The sequence below is a fragment of the Manacus candei genome, unplaced genomic scaffold, assembly GCF_025592945.1.
Source record: "Manacus candei isolate 608988 ecotype Guabito, Panama unplaced genomic scaffold, ASM2559294v1 h1tg000018l, whole genome shotgun sequence".
Taxonomy (NCBI): Eukaryota; Metazoa; Chordata; class Aves; order Passeriformes; family Pipridae; genus Manacus; species Manacus candei.
The window spans coordinates 10,694,722-10,721,284 of NW_026138066.1; the positions used below are offsets into that span (position 1 = coordinate 10,694,722).

Sequence of the window (26,563 nt, forward strand, 5' to 3'; positions counted from 1 at the left end):
GCTTTCATTCCTTCTGCTGTCAGAGGGAGTGATATCATTTCTTTACCAAGGACTGTCTATGCATCCTATTTGAGCAGATAGTGGGTTTGCTCAGTTGCACAACTGTCTTGTGCCTGAGCGTATTTAGTCCCTGTATTGCTGATTGTTGATTCCATGCAGGACCATCAACACTTATGGGGCTGTCAAGAGCCTTGAATAAAGGGCAGGATATAGTTTTGCTATAGCAGGAGTAAAGAAGGAAGTGAATGTGAATTATGAGAGTCACAATGCAAACCCTTGTATAACTTTACTCTGGGGGGAAATTGTGTTGTGCCAACCTGACTTAATTTGGGACTGGCACAAATTATCTCTTACAGCAGCTCTCCTTCCTGTGTCCCCTGAACAAGGAGATAACAGCTGTACTGCAGCTGTACTATGTCTTTAAGGTACAGCATTTGAAGTACCCTGAGGAAGAGGGTAGGGGCCTTGGAATTAATCCCTGGGAGTTATTATTACAGTTCTTTTGCAGGAAAGCATCAAAAAAATCTCAGTGAGAAATGAATGTTTGCATGTGTTAGGCAAGACTTTGTCTACTTTATTTTCTACTGTAGCAAGATCTCTGCAGGTTGTAACTTTGGCTTAAGCATGCCACTGACCTCTCTGACATGGTTCACAACTTGGCCGTAAGAAAAACTTTTCCATTTTTGCCGTCCTTGTTTTCTTGACAAGAACAGCATGTATTGTAGTTTATTAGACAGGGTTTAAACCTGACCCACTTTGTAATGATGCTTATACTACTGCCACACTATCTCCATACCTCTGACAAGAAGACTTTGTTGTAGTTTGCAAATTATATTGAAGTTGAAACATTTGTATTAATGGAACTCACATCCTAGAAAATTTTTTTTTTTGAATTATTAAGTAGAGTGAGTTGCTTTAAAAATACTTGGCAATGTTGGTGATATGGATTTCCAGAAAGTCATTAATGGTTTTTAACCACATTACTGGCAATTTTGGCATGAAATAAGCTGAAAATTAATGTCAGTAATCTACATAATCTTTGACTGCCACAGCAGATTCAACAGAATGTTTCACCAGCCTCCTCAGTAGAGGGAACAAAGCTGAAAGACAGCTTTGAAGAGGGTCCAATGGAGGCTACAAAGACGATGAGGGGTCTAGAGCATCTCTCATATAAGGAGAGGCTGTGGGAGCTGGGCCTGTTTAGTGTAGAGAAGACCAAGAGGGGATCTCATTAATGTATATAAATATCTCAAAGGTGGGTGCCAAGAGGATGATATCGGACGCTTTTCAGTGGTGCCAAGTGACAGGACGAGCAATAATGGCCATAAAGTATAACACAAGAAGTTTCACCTCAACATGAGGAAGAACTTCTTTACATTGAGGGTGGCAGAGCACTGGAACAAGCTGCCCAGGGAGGTCACGGAGGCTGGAGACATTCAAACCCCACCTGGAAGCGTTCCTGTGTCACCTGCTCCAGGTGACCCTGTCTTGGCAAGGGGGGTTGGACTGGATGATCTCGAGGTCCCTTCCAGCCCTAACGATTCTGTGACTCCCGTTCTCGCTAGCCGGGAACCCCTCACACACCCCCCGGCTCGTCCCTGCCCTCGGGCCCCGCGGCAGCGGCGGGGAGGGCTCAGCCCGCCCCCGGGGGCCGCGCCCCGCGGCGGGGAGCGGGGGCCAGCGGCGCTCGCCTGGATCCCGCCCCTTCCCCCCCGAGGCCGCACAGCCCCCGCGCCGTGCCCCGCGGGGCGCCGAGGGGGCGGCGGGCCCGGCAGGTGCGGGGCTGACCCGCTCCCCCCGCCGCGGGGCGGCCGCGGGCCCGGGCGGGGTTGCGCCGCCGCGGCCGCGGATGCAGGGGCTGGCGGGGCGCCAGCGGCACCGGCGCGGGTTGCATCAGACGAGCGGAGCCGGCTCTGTGCTCGCCGGGCGGCCGAGGGAGCCGGGGGCCCGGCGACGCTCCGAAGGATGCTGCGGACAGCCCCCCGGCTGCTGCGGACCATCTGCACCACGGCCGCGGTGAGCAGCGCGGGGCGGGCGGCGGGGCACGGGGGTCCCGCCGGGCTGTGCCGTGCCGAGCCCGTTCGCTCCCGGGCTCGGCGTGCCGCGCCGGTCCGGGGGCAACCAGGGGCCGAGAGAGGAGGGGGAAGTGGCGGGAGGGGGCATTTTCCAGGATGTGATGCGTATTGTCTGTGCCGAGGTTTTAGTAAAGCGCGTACAGGCACGAGAGGGTCGAGCGGGATCGGGAAAAGGCTTGGTGTGGGTGCAGAAGCTGCCTCTTGCCCGGCTGTTCTGCAGGCGGGATCGCAGCCATCATCTGGGCACTGCATTTTGCAGAGATCATTGAATCATAGAACCATAGAATCGGCTGGGTTGGAAGGGACCTCCGAGATCATCAAGTCCAACCCTTGATCCACTACCGCTGTGGTTCCTAGACCATCGCACTAAGTGCCATATCCAGTCTTACCTAAAAACCTCCAGGGACAGAGAATCCACCACCTCCCTGGGCAGCCCATTCCAATGAATCTACCACCTCCCCTGGGCAGCCCATTCCAATGCCTGATTACCCCCTCTGTAAAGAACTTCTTCCTAATGTCCAACCATGCCCACTTGTCTTGCTGATAGTTGCCTGGGAGAAGAGACCAACCCCCACCTGGCTACAACCTCCTTTCAGGTAGTTGTAGAGAGTGAGGAGGTCTCCCTTGAGCCTCCTCTTCTCCAGGCTGAACAGCCCCAGCTCCCTCAGGCTCTCCTCATAGGACTTGTGCTCAAGTCCCTTCACCAGCCTTGTTACTCTTTTCTGGACCCGCTCCAGCACCTCAATACCCTTCCTGAACTGAAGGGCAAAGAACTGGACACAGTACTCCAGGTGTGGCCTCACCAGCGCCAAGTACAGGGGAAGAATCACTTCCCTGTTGGCCACGTTGTTCCTGATGCAGGCCGGGATGCCATTGGCCGCCTTGGCCACCTGGGCACATTGCTGGCTCATGTTCAGCTTCCTAGCAATCCAAACTCCCAGGTCCCTCTCTGTCTGGCTGCTCTCCAGCCACTCTGTGCCCAGCCTGTAGTGCTGCATGGGGTGGTTGTGACTAAAGTGCAGGACTCGGCCCTTGGCCTTGTCGAACTTCATCCCATTGGAATCAGCCCAGCTCTCCAGCCTATCCAGGTCCCTCTGCAGAGCCCTTCTGCCTTCCACCTGATCGACACTCCCTTCCATCTTGGTGTCATCTGCAAATTTGCTGATGGCGGACTCAATCCCCTCATCTAAATCATCAATAAAGATGTTAAACAGAACTGGGCCCAACACTGATCCCTGGGGGACGCCACTGGTGACCGGCCACCAGCTGGATGCAGCACTGTTCACCACCACCCTCTGGGCCTTGCCCTCCAGCCAGCTCCTAATCCAGGAGAGGATACACTTGTCCAAGCCATGGGCTGCCAGCTTTTCCAGGAGTATGCTGTGGGAGATGGTGTCAAAGGCTTTGCTGAAGTGCAGGTAGACACATCCACAGCCTTCCCCTCATCCACCAGGAAGGTCACCTGATCGTAAAAGGAGATCAGGTTGATCAGACAGGACCTAAACCCGTGCTGGCTGGGTCTGATCCCTTGTCCATCCTGTAGGTGCTGTGTGACTGCACTGAGGATGATCTGCTCCATAACCTTGCCAGACATTGAGGTCAGGCTGACGGGCCTGTAGTTTTCCGGGTTCTCCTTCCGGCCCTTTTTGTGGATTGGCGTGACATTCACCAACTTCCAATCATCTGGGACCTCCCCAGTGAGCCAGGACTGTTGGTAGATGATGGAGAGCTACTTGGTGAGCTCTTCCACCAGCTCCCTCATCACCCTAGGATGCATCCCATCTGTTCCCATAGACTTGTGGGGATCCAAGTGGCTCAGCAGGTCACTAACTGTTTCCTTCTGGATTACAGGGGGGCTATTCAGATTCTTATCTCTTTCTAGAAGCTCCAGAAGCCAGCTGTCTTACTCCCCATTTGCCTACTCCTGTTCACAGCACTCCCAGCAGCTGTTTAAATCCCTCATGGCAGGGCTGGGTGCCACCCCCTAGTCAGCTGGTTGGCCTCACCTGAGACCTCCAGCAAAACCTGGAAGCTGCAGGGAACGGGCACCAGCGGTGCTGTGATAATGCCTGGTAATCGTGTGTCAAGAACGATGTGAGTGTAGCTGTTCACTGCCTCCCTCATGCTGAGATTTGCCCTATGAGAAGCTGAAGGCTGCCTTCGCAGTTAGGAAGGACCATGCACGTTCTTAGTGCCAGAGGGAAACCCCCTGCTTTGGCCTAGGAAGAGTGTCTCGTTTGTGACCTTCTCACCACTGGTTCCTTGCTCTGGGATGGTGGGTTGCTCAGGGTTGAAGTTGGTGGCCTTAATTCCTCTGCACCCCACGGTTTAGTTTTTTTACAGCTCTGCACTTTTGTTTCAAGTCATTCTTTATGTCCTGTTAAATATATAGACTGCAGAACTCCTGCAAGTAACCGCTCCCTGAAAGCCTTGCCCAATCCAAATTGTCCAGATGTGTAGGTTTTGCAAGTTGAATGAGAATGGGAGAAGATTTTTTTTCCTTCCTAGAGGCTGTTGTTTCATGTTTCACTGCTCAGTTTAGCGTGAGGACAGCAATCCTCCTAAGGTATCTACATGGAAGGTGTTAGAATAAAGAGATTTTAACGCAGGCTTTTTGGAAATGCAATCAGCAGTGCCAAAAAAAAGAGAATAAATGAGTGAATGGTGGGAACACATTGCCCGTGGATGTGTATGTAGATGGAGGCGGGGCTCTACTATAGGTTTCTATTTGGAGGCACTGGAATTTTAGCACATGTAGGGGGATCTCAGTAGAAATAAAGCTGCAGTACTGGTTTTCAAAGGAAGTATAATTCTATGTTACTTTTAAAAAAGATGTAGCATTAAAATATTTATTACCTTCACTACATTCTTGCACAAACTAAGTAAAACATTGTAATCTTTGTAACCAGGGTAGCAGTTACTAAATCTTAGTTTTCAAGGAATTTGATTAGAAACTGGTAACCAATTGAATGTTAGACACACATAAAAAAGAGGCAGTAACAAAAAATTATTTTTATCTGTGAAATAAATATTCTCCTATGGAGAAGTTTTGTAACTTTAGACTCTTCTTAGAGAAGAAAATGTAGCTGTTGGACTTGTCTTCCCTTTTTAGGAACTAAAATTTGACAAGATAGTTACCAACATTTGTCAGGCTGCTTATCTATGCAGTGCTTAATTCTATTTGTTAGTTTTATTATTGATTAAGTGCTTTGGAGGAAAAAAGGAACCAGAATGGAATCAAGCATTAAAATATTGCATATCTTTTAATGAGCCATTGTAAAATAAATTCCAGTATGGAACAGATGGTATGGACAGAATTTTTAAATATGGGAGTTAAACTTAAGTCTGTGGTTTCATATCGAGGGGGTGAAATAGATGTGGACAACTTTCAAACACACTGAGTGTTTAAGATAAGACTGCTTGTACAAACAGTTCTCAGGTTTTATGCTTCTACCCCTATCTTATTTTCTTCATTCAAGTCAGGAGTACTTGAGTCAGGGAAACATAATTACTGTTAATCTGCATTACGGTATAAACAAAATAGAAGGTTAAAGAAGGAATTGAAAGTTCAGACAATGAAAACAACAGAATTACATTAGAGTGAACACCAACTTTGTAAATTCTTTTATTTTGGCACCGCTGTCATAATAACTACATTATTCTATGATTAGTCATAAAAGAAAGGCCAGATCTTCCTAAACCACCTGAATTGCATTGTTTTGTATAACTAGAAATCAGGTAATCTTACAAAAGTGCAGCAAAAGATCCATTCTGATACTACAATGACCATTAACCTTCACATGCATCTATTCGTGCATGCTACACATTTGTAGTCGGTCAGGCTACTGCAGAAGAAATATAATATCATCTCTCAACATCACTGTCAGAAACAATAAGAAGTTTAATCTTTGTGTATGTTAGTGATAATGACAGAGCATCCATCTAGTACATTATTCAAAATCAAGATTTTTTGGTGTTCTTTAACAAACTTCTTTTCTACAGCTTCTTGATGAATGCTGGCCAAAATGAGCCGTTTTTGAAAGAAAGAAAACACCAAACTCTTTCCTTTTCTGTATAATCTTATAAAACTTTCTGTTTTAATTGAGTGTTATATCCACAATAAATTCTTCTAAAATAATTTACTGCTTTTGCAGATCTAACTCATTTGAGGTAAAAATACTTGAGGAGAGTTTCTGAAAGAGGATACAGAGCAGCTATTAGATCTCATGCAGTTGCTCAATTAATTTTTCAAATAAAACAAAAAATGCAGATCTGAACTTATTGTCTGATCATGCAAGTCCTTCCACACAGATTTCTTTTCTTTGTTTTTTACTCGGTAGAAATCCTGTGCATGACTGGCTTGTGGGTTGTCTCCTGCTTTCTACTGATGGCAGACTATGTGTTAAATGCACTACCAGTCTAAGCCAGATGCCACGCAATACTCATTCACTGGAGAGGTAACTCAAGAATCACTGGTCATAGCACAGTTACCAGATCCATCTTGCAATTGAAACCAGCCCCTATTTGAGTTATTTTCTGCAAGTGTGAGACGGCAGAGCGGATTCACTGCCAGGCTAATGTTTTTGTGCACTAAAGTGAAGAAATGGGACTTAACCACTCTGTAATCTTCTCAAACTTGCCAGTTTTGGCTTGGGTTCTTTGTTGGTTTTGCTTTTGAGTTTTTTTATGTTTGTTTGTTTGTTTGTTTGTTAATTCATTTGAGGATTGTGTTCTCTGTTTTCTTCTCACAATTTGTTGACTCAATTCCACAACTAAGACAAATTAAGCATGTGTAGCAATTCATGATTTGGAACTGGAATTGGTATGACATTCCATGTAATATGAGAATCAGATTTATTCACAGGGAAATGTGAACTGAAAGTTTAGGAGTAGAGGATGCATATGTTATTAAGACTGTGTGAGTAAATGGAGGAAAAGTAACTCCTAAAGTAATGATAAATTTGGACTTAAAATTAGAAGAAGATTGGCCAAATATCAGAAAAGCAGCAGAGTACAGCAGTGAGGACTTTGAAAATACTTTGAAAAGGAGGTCAGGTAAATTTATAAAAACAATCCTGTGACATGATTGATTTGATGGCAGAGGACTGGATTTGTTAGCTAAGAAGATCCCTTTCATACTTGTGTTCTTACTGAGAGATATTGAGAAAAGGAGAAAAGTAGAATAGGTAACTCTCATCTAGACTATCTTTAATGTTTCTTCAATATACTGGTTGGTCTACCACTATAAATTAGCACAGAACAGAAATCAGAGGATTTCACACCATGCCAGACATGTTCAGTGATACAGCAGGCTAATCTTTCTCCAAATTGCCTGCTAATTAAAATACTTGGGAAAATCTGATAGTTTGTTTTAATAATGCAGCAACATTTCTGCTGTAAAAGTGAAGATATCTGTCATAAAGCATTGACAATAAGCATTCCCTGCTTCTGTTGGGCCTTGCTGGATAAGGATTGCAGGGAGAAGTTGTGCTCATGGTAATTCAGAACAAGGTCTCGTCTTTATTAAGAACAAAATAGTGAACTATTTTAGGTATAACTGCCAGCAGTGCAGTGTTGTTACCAGTCTCACAGATGTTTTTTACCAGCCAATTATAACAATCTGATTTTGCAAGAGCCTGAGTTATGTCCATCTTTGCATCTTACTGCTTGTTTCTACTGCAGTGGCACTAGTGCTGAGTAATGCTGCAATACAGGGACAGTTTTACTGTGTAGTTTCATTCTGAGGGAAAGTATTGTCTCTGAAACAAATAGATGTTTCCTATTGCTTTATACAAAAAATAAAGAGCACGCTCCAATATTCCTGTAATGGAACCTACCAATTCGTAATTCCCTTTTCTAAGGCCAGCTGCACAACTAAAAGGTAACTTGAAAATAGTAAGATACATCCATAATATGTCTGCTGTGAAATGAATTGCAATGAATGGATTGTGGTTTTGAGTAACCTGTTTTTCAGGACATTTCTCTTTGTCATATGATCTGATGGGCAGTGCAGAACGTTTGTTATCCAATCAATAACCTGCTTAGTCAAAGTGTCCTCATATCCTAGCACCATAAGAAAGGGAAAAGAGGAAGGAGGAGAAAAAGTACAAGTGCCAACATACAAACAAAACAAATGTCAGTGGTTAAGACATTCATACAGGGCTTTGATTCCTCTGATCATTTGTAAGGAAAAAATGGAAGTTCAGTTGGGAAAGATGAAGTTAATAATAAAGGTAGGGAGAGTGTGGATTTATTTTCTACCTTTCATTCAGGACTCCTAAAAGGAGGATCTGTATGGTTTGAGTCAAGGAATAGTTTGTACCAGATTTAGCCTTGAGGAGGGTAAGTTTTTTGTTTATTCTCTGTGGACCTTTCTTTTTTAACCAGCTCCACTAGTCCATTTGTTTTTCAAAGGTGGTTTCCAGTTTTCATTTTCCAAAAGCTGACTATAAATGCAAAGAGACAGTTCCACCCTTCTGCCATGCTTGCATGTTCCATTACATTTCTGCTCCCCCACTGGATCTATGTTAGGACTCGTGGCAGTGCAATGAACTAAATCTTTGAATAGATCCAGTTAAGAATAAGCCACGTTTTGTCAGGTCAATGCCTCCCTACTTCAGTATCCCAGTTCTTGGGATAAAGAAATACAGAAATACCAGTTCTGGGATAAAGGAGGTATTAGAGGTGAGGGACTGGAGGTAGGGTGGGATAGGAGCAGAACTGCCACCTAAATCGAAAGGGACTCCGAAGGTTAATTAGTGGTTTTCTCAGGATGCAATCACTTGAAAAACGTAGCAGTACCTGATATCGTGACACCATCATAGTGTTGTGGTTCTAACTATCTTAAATTAGAAAAAAAAAAAAAAGAAGAAGTGGAGGTGGTTACTTGGACCTACTCAGCTTGAAGAAGCTTAAAATCACATGTCCGGTGTACTGGGATCCAAACACAGCAGGCAGTGGAAGTCCAGCAAGAGAGCTCACATTTAGCAGTATTTCCTTGTAGGAGGATCAAATGGATGATCATTACCTTTAACTTGGCAGGAACCATGCAAGCTTGTCTTCTTTAGCCTATACATGTTAACCACAAATAATACACCACTGTAATTATAGCGATTTAGAGAGCATGTTACAGGCACATACATAATGCCTAGGAAAAGTGTTTTATGTACCCATTTCAAAAAATATATTTTCATTTCTTATCTTATTCTGACTATGAATAAGATAATGGAGCTTCTTATAAGAAGCAGTGGATCTGTGTAATGAAGATTCTAGAAAAGCCATATAAACAAAAGTGACAGTATCAGATGACACTTTCTTGTGAAGTATGGTCTCTCTGAATTGTATGTTGCCTGTCATTAATCTTGAAAAAATTATTACTATTCCTTCAAAGGTGATTAGAGTAGAAAGACCATTCCATTTTAAATAAAAATGAACATTGATAAAGAAAGCGCAAGAGAGAAATGTAAGCAATGACATATTTTCTTTGTATCCTAAAACGTGTTTCATTTTAATTCATTTTACCAGGCTTATCAACATAAGCTAAAGCTAGCCCTTATAGGTCAAAGTATTTTTGGACAAGAAGTTTATAGCAAGCTGAGAAAAGAGGGGCATAAAGTTGTGGGCGTATTCACAGTGCCTGACAAGAATGGACAAGCTGATCCTTTGGGTAAGTGTAACTTTAATTCAAATGTTAAAATTGCAGGCATCCTTAACAAACTTGCCTTTTCGTGAGAAGGCAACATCTATATGGAAATGACTTGCATATATTGCCTTTATTGTACTGAATTCAACACAAGAACTGTGCTTTAACAAGCACAAGTCCCAGAAACGGTTTTAAACTTGTCAGTTTGTCAGTATTTAAAAGTTGTTTCTAACCATGCAGGGTTAATGTATCCTAACAAATACGTTAAGATATTGGGAAAATAAAATTAATCTGGATACCTTATTTGAATGTGCATCCTAGAGGTAATTGTTCTAAATGAGATCTGAATCTTAAAGCAAAGAGCTGCTGAGCCTGTACTCAAGCACAAATGTCTGTCACTTGCTTCATTGTGCTGCCTAGGACACTCGAGGCATGGAGCCAAGACTGTTTGTCCCTGGCTTTCTGCCCTTTCTGACAAGTTTGCACGTGGTAGTGTACCTGCAGAGCCTATTTTTCTTCAAGCTGGACCATGGAAAACACATTAAAAAGGTTACAGGAGGCTTTGCTCTCCCTTTTTCCGTTGTCAAGGTGCATAAGGATTTTCTAGACTTCCTAAAGAAAGAGTTGTTTCAGAATTGTACTCATTATAGTCATAGAAGAGAACTCAGCATGACAAAGAAGCTTATTTGGAACAACTGAATTGTAACTTTTCTTTGCCTTCTTTTTTTCAGTGGCACGAAGATAGTTAAAATGATCAGCAAATAGAAGTGCCAGAATGGAATGTGCATTTATGGATAATCCAAAGTTAAAACTACATTCCATGAGCTGTCTCAAGTCTCTTTTGTTGTTTTTTTTTTTTTTTTCTGGTTTTGGTCTGGTCATGACACGATTTTAGAGAACCCTTACGAGGGAAGAATCAAACACAAATTTTGCTTACCTGGGCTATGGCGCTCGCAGACTGGCATATAATTCTCAACTCTACTTCATTAAAAGATTTAATCACACTCTGTAAGAATTAGAAGAGGCAACTGTTAGTTTAGAAAAAGAAAATTTGACTATCCAGCTCTGGTTGGATTACACTATATATAAATACTATATATATTATATTAGTTATAATGTACCATAACTTGGTTACAATATATAAATTATTCTTGTGCAGTTATTACACTAACAAATGCAATAAGTAAATCTTCCAGTATTTCAATTGTATATTTATTTTAACTAAACCATTGGATTAGTTTATTGCTCTCCGGATTGAAAAAAAAAGGAAATTACTACATATGTCATCACTTTTTATGTCCAGATGATGCAGAGAGCTTAAGTAGAATTTTCTGAAGTTTCTGTATCCTCAGACAACTACAGTTCTTGTTTCTAAAAACCACTGCAGTACACACTAACTTCCATGGAATGGTATTTAAGTAAGTGTTTACTTATGACCTAAGTAAACACGCTAAAGATGTTTAAGGTCAATCTCAAGATCCAATTTCAGAAGTGAAAAAGATAAAGTAAAGCATTAATATGTTTTTAGAAATTTGATTAGATTAGGTGAATTTTCCATGACTCTTCTCTTTTCCCCTTTTCTTCCTATTAATATAAAACTCAACAGATGTAAAATTTGACTTTACTATCCTATTCAGTGGTAAGCTGTTAAGTGGCTGTGCAATGGAATTTATCAAACATCTGAAGATTCTCTCTGCAATTAGTGCAGTTGTTTTTCCTCACCTTTGAGTCTAGTTTTGGGTGTAGCTTATGTGTCTCACAGATAAATGAGAGCGTATCCAGAAACCATCAGTAAACAGAATTTTGAAGAAATTACAGAAGCCCACTAGCATCTGTAATTATTTGCATCACATGGCAAAATGCTGCTGACGTGTGAATCTGAGTTTTACATAGTCATATTCACATAAAAATTGCTGAAGGTGGAAAATTAAGTTCTGCTAAATCCAACCAGTTGCAGGCAAATGTAATGACTGGACAAGAAATGAAGTACCACACTTAAGTAGTCAACAATAACATTCATTATTCTTTTCTGCTTTCATTGGTACTTATTAGCCGAGTCATAAGAGTGAACTTGAAGTTGAAAATGACATAAGCTATAGGGATGAGAATCAAAGACAGGATGAATAAAATGTATCCAAGCACAAAGATTTTTAAACAGCATACAGAACAGTACAAAGGCCACTCTGGAGTCACACACTTGATGATTTTCTTCAGTTGTCATGCTATGTATCTCTGATTTCAGTGTGAATTTTTAACACAAAATATGAATTAAAAAAAAATTGTTCTTGCCCCTCAGCACTGGCAGCGGAGAAGGATGGCACTCCTGTTTTTAAGTTCCCCAGATGGAGAGCTAAAGGCAAGCCTATCGAGGAAGTAGTTGCAGCCTACAAATCAGTTGGAGCAGAGCTAAATGTCCTTCCGTTCTGTACACAGTTCATCCCCATGGATGTTATTGACTGCCCAAAACATGGGTCTATTATTTACCATCCATCCATCCTACCACGCCACCGAGGAGCTTCTGCAATCAACTGGTGAGTTTTGTGCTCAAAACTGCGTGTTTGTCATTTTAGGATGTTGGTCTGCACCCATTACTCACGTAAATGCTGGCACAGTTCTGTTGACTTGCAACTGCTCTTATGGAACTTCTCTGAAGCAGCTGACTATTTGGTTCATGAAGTGCACTTCGTACCTAAGATTCATTATTATTTCCCATGCGAGTGCAGCTGTTATTCTGAAAAGATCAGTGATGTGATCTGTGCATTCATATTTTACTCACAAATGCAAATTGACAATCTGGAGTTTCTCTAAGCAGGACACTGCCCTTGTGGTTCATCCCCCACAAACACTACATAACTATTACAATAGGGTTTGATGCACAGCCTAAGATTTTGCAGAATGGGAGAATAGAAGAGAATCCACAAGAATAAAACCTTATCTCACTGTTCTTCTGAGCAACGCACAAGGCCAGGTTCAAATTATTACCCTGAAAGAAGTACACTGCAATAATGACCACAGTAGACTCATATCTAGCATTCTTGTGACAACAAAAATGCCATTACCACAGTGTTTAAATTCAATAAGAAATTGTCTAAATATAAAGAAATAATTTTAAAAGAATCTTAGAGGCAGCATGATGATTATCTGAAGACAGGGTGTTGTAGTTTCAAAACAAAAGCATATTTTATTTTGTTTTGTTAATTTTTATCCTTACTGGGAAAAAACGGTAAGCTGAAGTACTAAAACAGAAGTGTAAAGGAGACTATTACAGATGTAAGGAAATCCTTCAAAAAGTGTCAGTTGTGTCCAAGTGAGTAGAATAACAAAAGGACATAAATTCTGGCAAATCAGGTGAAAAATGAGAGTCAGACAGTCCAGAAAAAAAAAAAAAGAATCAACTTTTTAAGGCATAAAATTGAATAATAACAATTCTCCCAAATACATTCAAAGATGAGAGGTATGTAGGGTTACAGATGTGTTTGATTTAACAAAGGTGCTTATGAAAGAGAATACCATAGTAGGAGATCTGTATTGGTATTCAGGATGAAGGAGGTTAATGTTTCTATCCTACAGCCCTTCTTTGTGTAGAATAAGTGAAAACAGTTCTCTTGAGCTAAACTGTGACTAGAAGAGATTTTAGGTAAACTGATGAACAAATAAGAATCTCTTATTCATTCACCTCTTATTCATTCACGACCAGGAGACTTTCAAGCAAATTTGAAGCTGCAGATTTTAGACAACCTGCAGCATTTCTGTTTCTTAAGATCATATTGGTACAGGTGACTGAAAAAACAACAAGAGCAATACCAGTTTTAAAAGAGCTGGAAGAGAAAGCCAGAAAACTTTAGAGCAGTCACTCTGGTTTCAAGCTGCAATAAAGAATAAATGGATAAATGTGATAGCGTGAAAGTGAGGTAAAGAAAATGAGAAGTCAAATTCAAAGTTAAAAACCATAAAGAAATGTACACAAGGGGCAACCCCCCCTGCCTATATGTAAGCAGTATTAAAGTTAATTGTTGTGACTCAAAAAAGAGACCATTGAAGGATCTTAAATACTGTCTGCATCTTAGTTGGAACATGAACTAGATAATGTTTCAAAAAAGGCTAAAAAAGATGGTCAAGGTATAGAACAGCTCTCACATGATAGGAGACAAAGCACAGAGTCTTCAGACTGGAAAAGAGGTCATTGGGAAGGAAATACGCTATCTGTGCATTATGCTATGAAAGACATGGAAAAGTGAACAAGGAATTATCACTCATTCTTAATCAAAAGTTAGGGAGCAGCCAGCAAAGAGATCAGCTTGTGGGATTTGACCAGGAATAATGGAGATACTTTTACTCCATGCAATCTGTTATTAAATTGTGTTACTTCACACCTGGAGAGCTCCAGAAGGGTGCTTTCATGGAGGAAAAGTTCTTAAAGATCTGTTACACAGGAAGATGTAGATACAAACTCTTTTTCAGGAAGTTCCCGAAGGGAAGATTTCCAGAAACAGGAATGTACTGCAGTGTTGTATCACCATGTCTTGCTCTATTTTGCATATTCCTTCTATAAGCATCTGCTCCTGCCCTTCCCAGGTAAAGGCCATTGTCCTGAGGCCTTTAAGCTAAAGTAGGATTTGACCTTGGCTGACTATTCTTGTGTTTCACCCTCTCAACCCTTGCTCTCACCACTACTTCTTTCATGTGTTATGTTTACAGCCCTGGTGCTGATCAGACCCTTTATCTCCACAGTATGACCAAGAAAACCTTTGGAAATTAGGCGTGGCTATAGGGGCACCAGGCACAAACACGGTCCCTGAGGCTCTGAGGGTTCCTCACTCACTTCCTTTACATCTTTTTCCAGCTGCTGCCGCTCTGTTATCAGCAGCCCTGTGTGGAGGGAGCTGGTGGACAGGGGAGGGGACACACAGTAGTTCTCATCCTGTCACCTATTCAGCATCAGGGACACTTGCCCATGAAACCTTCTTCTTCTCCAGTGCCATGCTGACGGTATCCACTTCTCACCAGTGATCTTTAGGAATTTTTACATAATAAGAAACACAAGAAGTGCTGCCTAAATATGTGAAGGATCTGATATTGGCTAGCCAAACTTATTTAAGCTCCCACTTCTGTTATACCTGCCAACTTCCCCAGTTGTCTTTGGAGTTTGTCCCTTGTTCTGCACGTATGTGTGTTTTATTCCTTTCAATCATGTAGTTTTCAGTGCTTACAATTAATAATGAATTTTCCTGTGTATAAGCCAGATGTTGGACAATCCTGTTACAATATGGACTGCCAAGGGAATACTTACATGAGACATGCATTACTTAAAACAGCATTGGTATTTGCATGCAGGCAAATGGTTAAAATCATGCAGGAAATATTCTGGCTGCTCCCTTAAACACACTTTGGTCTGATTTTTCATTATTCTGAGGCACATGCTGAAGGAGAACTGGAATATTTTAAGTAGTTGAAGTTCCCTTCAGATGCAGAGGAAGATCCTGAGCTGAGGTAAATCAGCATAGGTCTGTTGTAAGTGTTGCTATGTTCATGCCCAGCAGCTGAGAATTTGGCTGGATATTCTTAATTCCCTTAATAACTTTTTTTAAACTGTTGCATATTCGTAATTTTATACTCTGAGCTTAGCTCTTTTTCAGCTGGGTGACAACTGTACTTGCCTTGCTGACCTACAGATGAGCTGTGAGGCTTGGCTAATGCCATGAATTATTAAGATAATATACTGTTAGGTGCTTCCATCTTTCAAATTCTGTCATAACTATTGTACACCTTTTGCTCTCTGTGTCTTACCACTAATAATACTTTTGAAATAATTATCACAATGGTCTGTGTGAAAGACAGACAGAGTTCAGTTGCAGCATTTCTTATGTCATTTTGTGGAAACCACACATCAACAGTACCAAAATGATGGTACCACTGTGAAGTGAGCAATGGAAATATATTAAAGACAGTTAAGGATTTTCTTTTCTGTCTTCCTGAGAAAATGAATGTGTAACACATGAGGATATCCCTGACTACTTTCGTACTGTCTGTATTTACTGTAAGTCTTTTTTTTTTTTTTTTTTTTATGTCCAGGACTTTAATTCAAGGAGATAAAAAAGCAGGATTTACTATTTTTTGGGCTGATGATGGTTTGGACACTGGACCAATACTTCTGCAGCGAGAATGTGATGTTGGCCAAAATGATACTGTGGATGACCTATACAACCGGTTTCTCTTCCCAGAAGGCATAAAGGCTATGGTAGGTTTAGCTGTACTAAATACCAGCTTTTTAAGAAGAAAAGAGTTTGAAAGTAAAGGAAATGTAGACAAGATGGATACATTTGGAAAGAGGTTGTGGTGCTCAGCCAAATCCTAGACTTCATGGGAGCCGTGCAGCTGTGCAACAGCTGAGGATGTGACCTCGGAATATTTGTTGCTGACAGGAGGCAGAACATATTCTGTTTCCACAGATGGCGACAAGTTGAATTTGTTTGGAATGTGGCTCTTTCCATAGATTTCTTAAATGTTTTTACAAGATGAAATCTTTTAGAGTCTCAGAGAGAACAAAAAGTTAGGAGTGATGTTTTTTAAAAAAAGAGAAGGAAAGGAGTTATGTTTTAAACTCAGAGCCCTGGTGGATTGGCTTTGGATTTTGTATGCGTGTCCTTTTTTTGTATTTTTTTAAAGTGAATAAAAGAAAATGAATAAAAAATACTCAGCATTGTTCATTAGAGATTTTTTTTCTCTTTCCATTTAAATGCAGATAAATAACTTTTTGCATAACGAAAAAGGAAGAATTTGAAGGCAATCATACTGAGGCACATTTTTGTCCTCCAGAATTTTAGGCATCTGCTATAAGTTTTGTGACTAGATACTACCATCAAATTCTGGAGGCTATTTCTTTTGTCAAAGAAGTTTAACTGTGTATGTATGTTAATCAGGGCAGCATTGGTCCCTTAGATTTTGGAAATCCTAGGTTTAAAAAAACCCCAAACCAATTCACCTTGTGGCAGAAAGTCTTCTCCTGTCATTCACAAGTATGACTGAGGAAAAAAAGATGAACCAAGCTAACATTAAATCTATTACTTTCTCACTTAGGTGGAAGCTGTACATCTAATTGCTGATGGTAAAGCCCCTCGTATACCTCAGCCTAAAGAAGGGGCCACATATGAAGGGATCCAGAAAAAGGAAAATGCAGAGGTACTGTTAAATAACATTGGGTTTTGTGCACAGCATTAGAAAAGTTATAAACTCAGATTACAAAAGTAGCAATATGAAGTTAACATGAATTTTAACTCAGTTGTTCCCCCACCTCTTTTTCCTGGGATGACTCCAAAAATGCATGTAATGGAGCCCTAGGCTAAGTTGCTATTCCCTTTCAGCAGTTACATGTATTTAGAAACTTGATGTCCTATTTGGGATCATACAGGTGTCTAGAAGCACAGTGGATTCTTAATGAGTTATCATACTTGTAAATAAGACATTGAATCAAGATACCTCTTGTTGTTACCAACAGGCCATATGAAAGTCTCTACCAGAAATAGATTTGGTGTTAGGAAAAGCAAATGTTGGCACTTTTCCTGCTAACACCAAGAAAAAAAACCAACAGAGGTCATATAAACGAACAACAGTTAAAAAAAATATTTAAATTCCCATATGAGAATTATTTTATCTAAGCACCCCCCTGCATTAGCTGATCTTCTATGTGGTTGGGAAGGCAAGCACAAAATGATAGTGAATGCTGCCTGTAATACCTTCTTTTCCTTTTCTAGACCAGTGCAAAAGTTTGGTTTTTTTAAAAAAAAAAAGTAAAAATTATTCCAACAATTTTGACCTGAATTATTGTAGATGATGCTTTTAACCACATTTCAATTTCTGACTTACCTTACAAATAGCTTTGCATAAGGATATTTTTATTAATCCATAAAATATAACATAACATAAAATAGTATAACATAATATTTAAGGACCTTTCTTGGAGAGAACTGGCCTAATCTCCTTAGTGTAAAACTATTTGCATTGTCTTAAAACTTGATTCTACATATTCTTTGTGTTTAGTCTAAGAAGGATGCTGAATACTTGAGTTTTGTTATCTAATAGCTATTCTGATACTTTAATTCATTTTGGCAGATTTGGTCACAATTCTGCAAAGATAAATCAATACATTTTCACTAGTGTTTCATATTAAATGTACATAGCATTCTTAAAACATTATTTCCTTTTTCCTCAAAGTTTTAAAGGAATTGCAGGTTGTAGCAGCAATTCTATTTATGGAACAATTTATAAAGGGGCAATACATGAATAGAAAGTATTTTAATAGAAGTTTGTAGATTGATGAAGAACTTAGGATCCAAGAAATAAATACATCGTTTTGAGTAGAAGGTGATACCCCAGACATACTCTTATTTATATTCATAGTGTGCTTATTAAATTTGTTAATCATAGTATTAATTATTTAAGAATGAATACTTAGTAGTAAGAGTTATGTTTTCATTATATTAGTGTCAGAAGGAGAATCTATGAGAAGATATAGACCACAGGGAGCACAGAAGTGCTAAGAGCATCCCATTTGGTAGGCCTTTAATGATTAGCCATCTGGAGATCACTGATCTTCCTTTATTAGACCAGACCCTTTCTGCGTTCTTAAATACGTGAATGGTTGAAAGAGAAGGAGGGAAAATTTAGTTAATTTGAGTTATACCTAAACAGAGAAGAACTAGCTGGCATGTCTTGATTTCCTAGATCTCCTGGGACCAACCTGCAGCAGCTTTGCACAACTGGATTCGAGGACATGATAAAGTGCCTGGAGCGTGGACAACAATAGATGGCCAGGTATGCTCTGAAAACCAGAAGAATATTATTCTTTTCTGCAACCTCTTTTTGACCCTTTTATATTACAAAATTAAAAGTGTCTGCATACAACTGAATACAAATGAGAGTTACATTGAAGTAGCTTGAATTTGATGACCATATGTTTTGTATATACCTAGAACAGAATGTTCTAAATAAAATGTACAGAACACAGTTAAGAGTTTTGTAATCATAGATTCATTTAATTTGAAGAAAGATAAGAACAATATCTGAAAAAAAAATGAGGCATGATACAAAGGTAAGAAGAGTAAAACCAGACTGTGCCAGTCACCCTGGGAAGCAGACATGCATTACAGCATAATGCAACCTATGCTGTACAGGGAGTAACATCACAGTATTGACAATACAGTGAAACACTGTGAACTACTGAAATAACAGGCGATTTTATTTTAAGGACATTTGGGCCTAGGTCATTTGCAGAAATAAATCTATCTCATTTTATCCAAAACCAACTACTTTCAGTGTATTAAGGATACTGTATATTTGATCCACATTGTACTTACATAAAGTATTTTAAAAAAATCACATTATCTTTCCTGGCTGTGATGTCCAGATTTTGTTACTTAACTATTAGTCATCTGCTGGTAGGCTGCTCCAAAATCCTGGTTCTGCTTTAATGTCCAGGAACTGTTGCTGATTTAAGAGGCCAGAAAAAGCCCAAGAGAGAGGCAGTGTTCAGCACTGCCAGCCTGGGAGCAGAGCTGGACTCCACCAATCACAGTCAGGCTTCTGCTAGTCTCTCAGTCTGGGCATGCACTGATAAAAGCTGCTTCCCTTCCTGCTCTGGTTCCAGCATGCACTTTGTTACAGCTAAGCAGCTTTGCAGGTTTGGGCAGCTTGAGAAATGTTACGTGTTCTGGTTTGTAAAGATCTAGAAATATTGTTGTAACATGTTTTCCATGTGTAGGTACTGTTATTTGTATTATATTAAAGGTTCAAAACAGTGTTATATAATTGTTAAAATTTTAGAGCATGTTTAGAATCTGTGCCTTTTTAATTACATACATTACATTTATTTTTAGATGGTTACATTTTATGGGTCATCATTATTTGATGCTTCAGTGCCTGCTGGACAAGAGCTGGCAATAAAAGGTGCTTCAAGACCTGGACTTGTAACCAAGAATGGTCTAGTCGTTTTTGGAAATGATGGGAAGATGGTAAGTGCTCAGTCTGGCAAACTTAAACATGGATGGCATAACTTTAGCAGGAAGTGCAAGTAGTGTGGACTTGTCAGGCTACACAAATCCAGCTGCTAATGACAGACTGGAGTTCGGAGTTTATCGCTTGGACTTTATCAATCCCTTACCTATAGAGAAAACATTCATGTTTTGCTTCACACTCAATCCACATTCATTTCCAATATGGAGTAAAATGTACTAATACCAGGAGAGAATCTGAAAATCAAGTAGGAGTGGCTTGTGCTAAATTGCCTGCATCGTATCAACTTTCCTTCAAGCTATTTATTTTACCGTTCCAATAACCATATTAATGCCTAAAAACTCTTCACATAAGGATTTACCCAGGCAATTTAAAACCATATCCTCTCATTTCTCAGGTACTAGTGAGAAATCTGCAGTTTGAAGATGGAAAAATGATCCCTGCATCTAAATACTTCTCTGCTGATGAAACAACTGCCCTGGAACTTACAGAGGAGGAGAAAAAGATGGCAGAAGATATTAGGGTAATTCAATAAACTGCTTTTGTAGGGTATTACTTCAGACAAAAGTTTTGCATACTTATTATTGGCAAGGCATATCTTTTATTTAGTCATGCAAATTGTTTTTGAATAAAATGTACTCATATGGGAGTTATATGTTTAGCTATTGACATTAATTCAAGTGAAACTGGGATTTCACTAGAGTACTTGTATGTCACTTTACAAGGTTTCCTTTCAGATACAAGTGATACAAAGACAGTGATTGGGGCATCAGTTGTGGTAAATATCTATGAATGATGAAGGTGGGAGTGAGGAAAAACAAATGGACCTTTGCCTCACAGCAGTGAGTTTTTCAACACTGATAGACTTGGATAGTTCTGGAATCCTTTCTTCACTGTGGTGTTAATCACTAGGATGTGCTCAGAGTGGTCCTGTTTGACAAGCTCCAGGGGGTCTTAGAACAGCAATCTGAAAGCAAAAAGCACAAGTTTTCTCACTGTACCTGTGTGCACTGTCTCTTTTACCACAGCCACACTCAAGAGGCTATCTGGCAGAGGGTTGGGACAGCTGGAGCCAAAAGCTCTCATAGCCAGAGAGGCACTTTTCTGCTCTCTCTTGAAATCCATCCCTCTGTAGTAAATGTCAGGAGCTTAGCTGAAAGCCACATTTGTCACTAAAGTTTTGTGCTAGAGCAGATGAGTCATAGATGTCCTCCCTTTTGCTAACTCTGCTGCAGGTTTCTTAACTTTTGGCACAGGTCAGGCAGCTTGATGCACTAGTATTTTAAACTGCTGCTTCAAGATTACCCTGAACCTGCTTGCCAGCAACCTAAATGCTGCCTGGAGCTATTGACTGACTGAAAAAATAGCAAATAAACTCATCAGTTCATGACACTACCTGCTAACTCTGAAACCCAATTATAATTAATTGAAAAACTACATTGACAGTTATTTAACTATTCATTTTGCTGTCTCACACATGCAGCTTAAACCACTTATAAGCTCTGCCCAGGGGCCTGAAATGCCATCAATCCAGTCACAAAGTGCTCCAGGCTGTCCTTGCCTCTATGGACAACATATTCCATAATGCAATGGGAAGTTGTTATTTGGAGAATAAAAGTCTTTTAAAAATGGGCCTGAAAATTGTAGCATTGTACCATTCAGGTTTCTTGCCTGATAAGGTAAAATTATCATGGACAAAATAATGAATTTTGATCAGCTAATTATGCTGCAAAATTTATTATCTAACACCAGGTCTCTAGACTGTTCTAGACCCTTGTAAAATAATTCTGTGTTTTAGAAATCTTTGAAATAATACATGTTGTAGGCACAGATACCATGGAAAATACAGTTTGATAAATACTTCTTGCAATTAGAGGATTATTGATTATTGCCTCTGTTATTTTTATGTATTATTAGGCTATTTGGAAGGGAATTTTAACCAATGTTGCTGCAATTGAGAATTCGACAGACTTCTTCAAATCTGGAGCATCCTCTATGCATGTTGTCAGGTAAAAAATATTCAAAATAACAAAATGTTGAAGCCAAAGTTGATGAAAATGAAGTTGTCACTGTGCTTTTAAATCAGGGTTAATAAAGTAGTGTTTAAAAAAATAATCCCACTATGTTTTCCAATACTCTTAACTATTCCCTTTCCTACTTTTGAAAACATGGTACAGTTCCTCTCCCAAAATTAGGAGATATTGATGTAATCCTACTCTTTCTACTGAAGGAAAATTCCTGTTGACTTCACATCAGCCACATGGTGGGGCATGGTGATGCTCAAACTTATCTGCATGCAGAGACAGGTATCTCAGGACCAGGGGACTGATAGGAGATCCAAAGAAAGATCTCCCCAGAGGGAAAGAGGAGCCTTTCGTAGAGAGACTTGAGCCCCTGCTTACAAGTGCATTGAGTTCTTCATGGTTTGGGTCACCTCATTTCCCTTCTGTTAGCAGCTCAGATATTCCAGGCCATAATATAAAAGCAGCATTTCAGGTTTTTTTAAACAAACTGGTTACCATGCTTATTACTTACCAATCTCAATGTCCTCCATATATTGGTAGAGTAGTCTCAAATACTGTTTTCCAATAGTATATCAATATCTTCTATCTGTCATTTATTTCCAAAAGTTTACCTAAGAGCATTCCAGAACTGACATTTTCTTTTCCATAGCACCCCCAGTTAAACTAACAGGTTTCATTAAAATGCAACAACTTCTTTGCCTTTATTGTCAGAGAAACATACACACATATTCACATGTATAAAAACTGGTGCCCAGTTTTGATCCCTTTCAACCTTCTAATGATTTGATTATCTGAAAAATTGTTTGATTTGTAATTTGTAAATTTATTCTTTCTTCAAAATCTTTAGAATGCTAGAAGAGATCAAACAGAAATATAGTGGACTTCAACTACAGAATGAAGATGTGTATATGGCCACTAAATTTGCAGATTTTATTCAAATGGCTGTCAGAAAATTCAGAGGAGAAGACAAAGAGGAAGAGTTAGTAGTTGATTATGTAAGACCTTTTATTTTCCATTTATTGCTTAGTCTTTCTTGGGCCTTAGGGAAGGGTAGACAATGAATTTTATTAGACTGCTTGATGCTGTAGGGAAGCAAACAAATATTTGGTTATATAAACTTTTATATGTTTGCATTTTGGTATGGAAGTGAATATGTAATGTCACTTACAGCATTCCAGAATCCAGGAGATCAAGAACACACAGTAGAGTAGCTCACACCCGGGCACATATTCCTACCTCCCCTGCACTGTCCTGACAGTATGTTTCAGTCAGAATGGGTCAAGAACCATTGCTTGACCCTCTGCTTTTCAGGGGTACAGTGCCAGATTTTTCTCCTAAGAATCTGTTTGAAAAATCTACGTGAAAGGAGGATTCCATGTTTTTTTAAGTCATTAAGCAAATCAGGGTTTCTCGAATCTGAGAATTATGCATTTGATTCAACTACACCAAGACTGGTCTTAGCCAGGGTTTAGTATTGGTTTGAACATAGAGATCCAGTGGTAAAAAAATGCAGAAATCTGCTTAACTGGCTCAGAGTATGGTCATTAGCATTGAGGGAGAATATGGTTTCCATTACATTTTACTTCTAACAGCCACATATAAATGCTCAAATGCATCTCAATATTGGCTGCAGATATCAAAAGCTTGTTAAGCTACATTAGAATATTAGTTATGAAAAAATAAAATTAATTTGTTGTTTATTTCACTCAGGTTTCAAAAAATATTAACAACATGACTGTGAATATGCCATACCAGTGTTTCATAAATGGACAATTTATAAATGCTGATGATGGAAAAACATATGACACTATAAATCCAGCAGATGGATCAGTAAGTAATTTCTAAATATGAACATTACCAGTTTATTTCAACTTTTTTGCCTATTAAAAAATCTAAACCATTACCTGACTATTGCTCATACAGTACATATTAAACAAACTCTAGAAATAATTTTGTTTCAGTTTATTTCACAGCTGTGTATTCTACACTTTTTCCATTTCAGACAAGCTGCAAAGCAAAAATTACCTACTTCCACTTCAATTATTGCATCAATTTCCATACCTAGCTATATGTTTTACCTTGCTTTCATTCTCGTTTAAACTTTGCTGAAGTTTAGTTGCTAAGGAAGTGTTTCTTTTAGGATATTGAATATATATATCCTGCCAGTAATCAACTTCATTTTTTTTTAACTTTTTTTACAAATCTGATGTCAGTGTGACATTAAAATGTCCCATTAAATTCCCAGTAAGAAAAATAACTTTTCAATAGGAAAATAGATTCTGTTGCACTTCAGTCCTGAACTACCGAATCTTGGATGAGCAACTCACAACTATGAAATATAAATAAGAGAAGAGATTCTGATGTCTATGTAATTGTCATTTAACTCTAGAGTAAATAAATTCTGCTAAAATCAATGACACAAATTTCTCTGTCATCAGAATTCAGACTCCGATACTTTTCCTGAAACTCATTATAGAATGGAATAAAAGTCGCAACAATTCTGTATTAGAATTTACAATGTGTGTATTTATGGAACACAGTCATCACAAAATACTGTGTGTTTATGGTGGTTTATGGTAACAGAAGCTCCATTCCTTAGAAATGGAAGATGTGGGAGTTGTTTTAGGATGTTTAGATATTAGATCGTAACACCACATATGAAGAGTTTCAGCTTTTGTAGTATCACATTAGTTTTACATACGGAAAGAGAGTGTGAAATCTAATGGGACAATGAATCTTGTTTTGATGAAGAAGAAAAATCTAGGAATCTGAGTCCCTGCAGTGTCCTCCAAATTCTGCCACCTTACTTGTGCCTGCACTTTTTGCAGCCTGACTTACCCATGACAGCTGCATGGCTGAGGGTATTAAGTATTTGCTTATACCCAGTCAAGAAGTTTAGGAGGAAGGAGTTACAATCTCAATCCCAACGTTTCATTTTGAGCTAACACAATGCTACCTTTGGACAGATAATAGCCAGTGTATCTTCTGCTTCACTGGCTGATGTTGACAAGGCAGTGGCAGCAGCAAAGGAGGCATTTGAAAATGGTGAATGGGGAAGAATGAATGCAAGGGAAAGAGGGCAACTCATGTACAGGTATGTAAAGGACAGCTTGTGTTTGTTTCATTTCCTCAAATCTTGTTGGTTGGTTTGTCTGAAGAATTATTGTGTACATTTTCTGAATATGATGGATATTCATAAACCCACTGTCAGAGGATCCGGACTGGCCATCTTTTCATCCCCCGATTTACTCCACCCTCAGGTCTTAGCTGGCCAGTATTCCTTGTGGCAGAGAAGAATTTTGTGTTGTCTCACTGCCACCATTCTTTCATAGTTATTTATGAGAGGAAATGAATTTTAGGAAAATATATTTAAATACTTGATACCCCTAATACCCATAATTTTATCTATATGGGTTTTGTTGCAAGGATTAAAAATTCCCTTGTAAAGTCCACACCCTTCTGTAGAAATAAGGCTAAGTTTTAAAAGACAGAGCCTACCTGGGTTAGGTAGGCAGAGATTTTACCTTGCTAAGCTTGCCTGCATCTGTACTCCATCGTTGTAAACGAACAACTACATTGCCATTAATTTTGAAATAGACTCTAACTGAGGCTAGATTTTTCTAGGATCATATTCCAGTATACTTCTCATCTGGCTAAAGACCCACTCTAGAAAAAGTGTTAAGATTTGTAGTGGAAGAATTGTCCTGTGCAGAAATTCTCTAAGCTGAATCCAACATTTATCTGAGACACCTCTCTCTTTTGTATTTATTTCACTGTGTCTAGAGGATGCCTGGTTCTCATTTTGGCTGTATTATTATTGGTTCAGAAGATAAGCTGAATGAATGGCATTTTAATGGTGGGTTTTGGTGGAAAGATGGTCATACTGTCTGTATATTGTGAGAGTGATACTGGAGGCAGCTAATAAAAGCCCAGTTATTATAGATTCTCCATACACAGCATGATGCCTCTGGTGCCTGACAGCAAGCACAGGGAGAACACTGTCTTGCAGACTTCAGATGACTAGAAGCTTTATAGCTACCCTATAAAGAAAACCTCTTTTTGTGGAGCTATATGAAGAGCTTTCCTTGCTTTTTCAGTTCTAGAACATGTAAATGAATGAGTAGACACGAGTAAAGAAGCAGATTGCTACTGTCTGCCCCAAGGAGCTCATGAAGGAGTAGATCCTGTGTATCAAACAAATTCCTTTTGCAGGGTGTAGTTTGCAGATTCATCAACGTTACTGTTGGACCATGTCCTTGTGAACCAAGTAGATATAATCAAAAATAAAAAAGTATCAAAAAATGCCACATTTTACAAGACGTTGCAGGCATCTTAGCAAAAGAGAATGAAAGCAAAGCCAGAAATTCTACTTAGCTTATAAAGTGTGTGATCAGGTTGTGGAAAAAGGCCTGCAGGACTCTTTTAAAAAGAGTTGAGTAGTAATCACAACAGAAAATGGGCAAGTCAGAACTGAACATTAAATACACCTGGTCACTTACATTTTTCACAAGTGTGCACATATTCAAAGCATGCACAAACTTGTGTTTAATTTCTATTAGGAATGTAGAGTGCTTGAGAGCCCAAGTTAACTCTGCCCTGAAGAGTAACTTTTAAGGTCTCAGTGTTTTACGCTTGCAAGATTTGCAAACGTAACTATGTTGGGTGTATGGAAAATGCAGCTCCCCTACACAGCATAGGTTGTCCCTGGATTAAACTCTTCACTTAGGTGACTGGCTCTCTAGGATAGCTATAGCAGAGTATTTGTGTTGCAAACCATTCCCCAGACAAATAAAGGCTCTCTCTGGATTGCCTTA

At 39.5% G+C, this 26,563-nt stretch overlaps 1 protein-coding gene across 1 annotated transcript in view; it reads left to right on the plus strand.

Annotated features, from left to right (window-relative positions):
- The first annotated feature begins 1,849 nt into the window (after window positions 1-1,849).
- ALDH1L2 (aldehyde dehydrogenase 1 family member L2) overlaps window positions 1,850-26,563 on the plus strand; it is a 35,170-nt gene continuing 10,456 nt past the window's right edge. The window contains 13 exon segments of the mRNA XM_051784367.1: window positions 1,850-1,898; window positions 1,901-2,016; window positions 9,600-9,741; window positions 12,014-12,248; window positions 15,790-15,955; window positions 16,795-16,896; window positions 18,439-18,528; window positions 19,590-19,724; window positions 20,123-20,248; window positions 21,643-21,734; window positions 22,597-22,744; window positions 23,460-23,579; window positions 24,716-24,843. Coding sequence (XP_051640327.1) covers window positions 1,850-1,898; window positions 1,901-2,016; window positions 9,600-9,741; window positions 12,014-12,248; window positions 15,790-15,955; window positions 16,795-16,896; window positions 18,439-18,528; window positions 19,590-19,724; window positions 20,123-20,248; window positions 21,643-21,734; window positions 22,597-22,744; window positions 23,460-23,579; window positions 24,716-24,843 — 1,649 coding nt within the window.